At 41.5% G+C, this 4435-nt stretch overlaps 1 protein-coding gene and 1 non-coding gene across 2 annotated transcripts in view; both read left to right on the plus strand.

The window, feature by feature from the left end:
• Window positions 1-3782, plus strand: part of LOC119353149 (eukaryotic translation initiation factor 2 subunit alpha homolog) — a 4436-nt gene extending 654 nt beyond the window's left edge. The window contains exons 2-5 of the mRNA XM_037619740.1: window positions 2137-2283; window positions 2360-2464; window positions 3119-3217; window positions 3343-3782. Of these exons, the coding sequence (XP_037475637.1) occupies window positions 2137-2283; window positions 2360-2464; window positions 3119-3217; window positions 3343-3492 (501 nt within the window). The 3' untranslated portion in view covers window positions 3493-3782. The remainder of the gene's footprint in view (window positions 1-2136; window positions 2284-2359; window positions 2465-3118; window positions 3218-3342) is intronic.
• A 375-nt stretch (window positions 3783-4157) lies between these two features.
• TRNAG-GCC lies at window positions 4158-4228 on the plus strand. Its single transcript has one exon. It is a non-coding gene; the product is annotated as a tRNA-Gly (tRNA).
• The last annotated feature ends 207 nt before the right edge of the window (window positions 4229-4435 follow it).

Here is a 4435-nt window from a genome sequence, read left to right on the forward strand (position 1 = left end):
ATCTGCTCCTAATTGCTCGATGCATAATTAACTGATCAAGTACTCGGTGTGCTTTAAGCAATACCATTAGTTCACTTCAGGCTTGTTGTTTTATGACTTGACACTACTGTCAACCGATTAGACCTTTACATGTGTTTTTCAAGTAGGTATTCGTTTGTTAGTGGTGCTGCGGTCTGTTAATTTTGTCCTGTATCGAAGTTGCCTCACGAACAGTTAATGTCTAGTAGCTGATTTGGAGCCTGTACTTAATAATTACCTGATGTTCTTTGATTTAGTCGATTGAAGGATATGTGTTGCTTCAAATTGGTTGGTTGAAATATGACGGTGTAGTTAGCTTGGTTCTTTGTGGACTGTTCTTCGTCCTGACCCCCTCCAGGCAACTGCTCCTTGCTGCTAATGGCTAATTAACTGCTCATGTTTGGGTGTACTAGAAGCAATGCTATCAATTCACTTCGGGCTGCTAGCGTTATGACTTGACAATTAATATCTTGCAATAGATTAAATGCTTATGTGTGTTTCTCGCCTAGGTATTTGTTGCTAGTGCAGTCTGTTAATTTTTCCATTGTTCCAATTATCGGCCAGTTAATCGGCATCTTGGCCAGTTGATCGATAGGTCACCGAATAGCCGATTAACTGATTTTTTGGCCGATTAACTGGCCGATTCGCGTATATTATCCCTTGTCGCCACCTGACTGATATGGCACCACTTACCGCTATCCCGAACAATGAATTTTGCCCTGCGTCAGTACTGCATCCATGAACAGTTTATTCATAGTAGGTGGTTTGGAGTCTGTATTTAAGTTCCTACTATTGTGCATAGAATTAGTAGCTTCAAGGACATGTGTTGCTTCGAATAGGTTCATTGACATACGGTAATATACTTTAGCTGATTCTTTTTGTACTTAAGCTTGATGGCCAGGAGGTTCATTCCTGACCCCTCCCCACAATTGCCCCTTGCTGCTAATGGCTAATTAACTGCTTAAGTATTGGGTGTACTCCAAGCAATGTCAGCAATTCACTTCAGGCTGGTGGTGGTGTTAGGACTTGACACTGATATCTTGCAACCGATTAGACGTTTACATGTGTTTCTCGAGTAGGTATTTGTTGCTAGTACAGTCTGTTAATTTGTCCAGCATCTAAGTTTCCCCATGGACAGTTAATTCTTAGTACCTGTTTTGGAGCATGTACTTAATTTCCTAATGTGTCTAGAATAAGTCGATTTAAGGATATCCATTGCTTCAAATAGCTTAATTTAGCTTGATTATCAGTGTACTGCTGATTGGACCTCTGTAAACCTAGTAACTTAGTATTTGTAAGCCAGACAAACAGTAGGTTGTATAAACAGTTAAGCGTAAATTTGAATGACAAAATTATTATCTTGCAACCGGTTAGATGTTTACCTGTGCTTCTCAAGTAGGCACTCATTTGTTTGTACCACAACCAGTTAATTTTGCCCTGCATCAAAGTTGCCCCAAGAACAGTTAATTCCTACTGGTTAGTTCGGAGTCTGTGTTTAATTACCTAATGTGTATGGAATTAGTCGAATTAAGGATATTTTGTTGCTTCAAACTGGATCTTTCAAATATGGTACTCCCTCCGATCCGTATTACTTGTCGCTCAAGTGGATGTATCTAGAAGTTTTTCAGTGCTAGATACATCTGTTTGGCGACAAGTAATATGGATCGGAGGGAGTTAGAGCATAATTGGTTTGCTATGAATATTTGGCTTGCCAAATGTTGGCACTGCCAACTATTGGCAATACCGAGACTTGCCAACTATTGGCAATTTTATGTGAGAGAGGCAAAACAACTCGTAGCCAACCAAGTAGTTGCCAATATTTGGCACAATGCCAAAAATTGGCACTTTAGCTTGATTTGCCTACTATTGATTGAATTGATGTAAACATGGTAAGTTATATTGGTTGGTTTGGTAGTTTGTGTAAGCAATTGGAAATTAGGTACCTGGGTTTCATTCAGATATGTTCACTTTTGGCAGATTGGCAGTATGGTATGAATCATAGATCTCATATTCACATAGGGCTTGTGCTGTTTGTGCATGGCTTAAACTGCCTTTATAGCATGTTACTGTAGAAATTGGACGTTTCCCACGATTCATTTGTGCTGACATTTTCTACAGGTTACTAAAGTTGTGCCGGCTGTCACCCCTGAGGTTAAGGATGCACTGGTCAGGAACATAAGGAGGAGAATGACACCACAGCCTCTCAAGATTCGTGCTGATGTTGAGATGAAATGCTTCCAGTTTGACGGTGTTCTCCACATTAAGGTTCTGTTTGCTTCCATCCATGCATTTTGGTTTCCAAGTGTATGCTTGGTTGTGAGTTGCTAATTCTGTTTTGCAGGAAGCCATGAGGAAAGCTGAAGCTGCTGGAAATGCTGATTGCCCTGTGAAGATTAAGCTAGTTGCTCCTCCGCTTTATGTTCTGACCACACAGACACTTGACAAAGTTGGTTATTTCTTCAATTCATTCATGTGATTAATGTTGATTCTTTGAATTTTTTCTTCTTTGCTTAGAAAATATAAATCAAAACCCAACACACAGAACTGTTAGTCTTTGCATGGAGGAGTAATTTAAACAATGTTTCGGACTGTCTTGTAACTAAGTAATCAGGGAGGAGTAGTCATTTATTTTGCTGGGGAAATTGGCATACATGTTTTAGTAGATGGATGGAGAATACCCGGGTATTATTGAGACCTTTAAATTTCATTAAAATCCAGATACCCTTGTGTTGACTGTTGAGTATTTCTATTATGCAAGGCAGTGGGTACTATGTATTCACACATCTCTTAAATTTCATTAAAATTCCCTTGTGTTGAGTATTTCTATGATGCAAGGCAGTGGGTACTTTGGATTCACACATCTCATGATGCCAATGTATGGTTGGGGTTATTCATAATGGAAGGAGGTGGAATCAGGTTCCCCCGATTATACGAGCGTGGGTGGGTGGGTTGGGGGTTCGAATGTGGGCGGGCTGACTGTACATATGCGTCACTCTAGCCAACTGAGTAGAGCCCATGTCTCGTTGTGTTATTCATGAATTTTAGTATGTGATCCAGTGACATGAAATTTGCTGATTTTGTATATTGCTGTTGTGAACAGGACCAGGGGATAGCAGTTCTGACAAATGCAACCAAAATTTGTGCCGAGGCAATTGAAAAGCACAAGGGGAAATTGGTGGTGAAGGAAGCCGCTAGAGCTGTAAGATCCTTGTTACCTGTGCTCAACAAAATAATTATCAAAAGAAACCACTGCCGATCCAGAGATCTGCAAGCTTCTATTCAGTCCCGCCCATGATTCATGTTTTATATTTTTTTCCTGTGCAGGTGAGCGAGAGAGACGACAAGCTGTTTGCGGACACGATTGAGAAGCTGAAGCTAGCAGGCGAGGAGGTGGACGGCGACGACAACAGCGAGGAGGAGGACAATGGCATGGGAGACGTAGACTTCACAAAGGCTGGCGCTGGCGCGGACTGAGCGAGTCTCCTCCCAGGTGGGATGAGATTACCTGTACAGCGCCAGCAATGAAGTGGAAGAATGTTTGGCTCCTCCTGTTTGGGGAGGCACGTTGGATGGATGGATGAGTTTTGAGTCTGTTATTAGATATTGATGATCAGTTGTAGGCTACCCGTGGTCTTACAGATTGGTTTGCTTTTCGTTGAGCACTGATGCTGAATACTGTTAATTGCGCTTTTGCTACCTGTTTTCATCAACGTTTATACATGGATTTTGCTTATCGTTGCTCACTAGTGGAATTTGGTGCATGACGCTGAGCTTACTTGCCCTGTTGTTTGAACTTTTGACTATTATACTCCCTCTGGAAAGAAATATAAGAGTGTTTAGATTACAACTTTAGATCTAAACGCTCTTATATTTCACGCTCTTATATTTCTTTACGGAGGGAGTACTATGTGGTAGCTCATCTGCAATCATAGGCTCCGCCCATGATAACTTTCCATGTGCTTGAAATTATGTCTGCCGAATGCACACTATATTTAGTGTTTTCACGACCGTTGAGTTGTACTGAAATTACGCAACAGACGTTTCCTTTTCGACACTTTCTACGTGCGGTGTTGTCTGGTTCATATCGTCTGCTTCACAGAAATTGATCATATAGCTTCTAAATAAGCTTCATTCAGCAAGCACCAGTGGTCTAGTGGTAGAATAGTACCCTGCCACGGTACAGACCCGGGTTCGATTCCCGGCTGGTGCATCTCTTTTTTTTTTTCCGGTCACTCTCTCCGCCTTGCCTGACGACGAATGATGTTTCGTTTTTGCCTGATGAAATGATGCGCATACTTTTCCTGTTTGAATTCCACGAGAAGAAAGAAAGAGCCAGCGGTCTAAAGACAAAAACCACCTTTTCCTCTGCTCAAGTTTCTATGGAACAGAATAATGCGTCATGCGTGCGCAGTGTTGG

Source organism: Triticum dicoccoides, chromosome 2A (assembly GCF_002162155.2).
Source record: "Triticum dicoccoides isolate Atlit2015 ecotype Zavitan chromosome 2A, WEW_v2.0, whole genome shotgun sequence".
Classification (NCBI taxonomy): Eukaryota; Viridiplantae; Streptophyta; class Magnoliopsida; order Poales; family Poaceae; genus Triticum; species Triticum dicoccoides.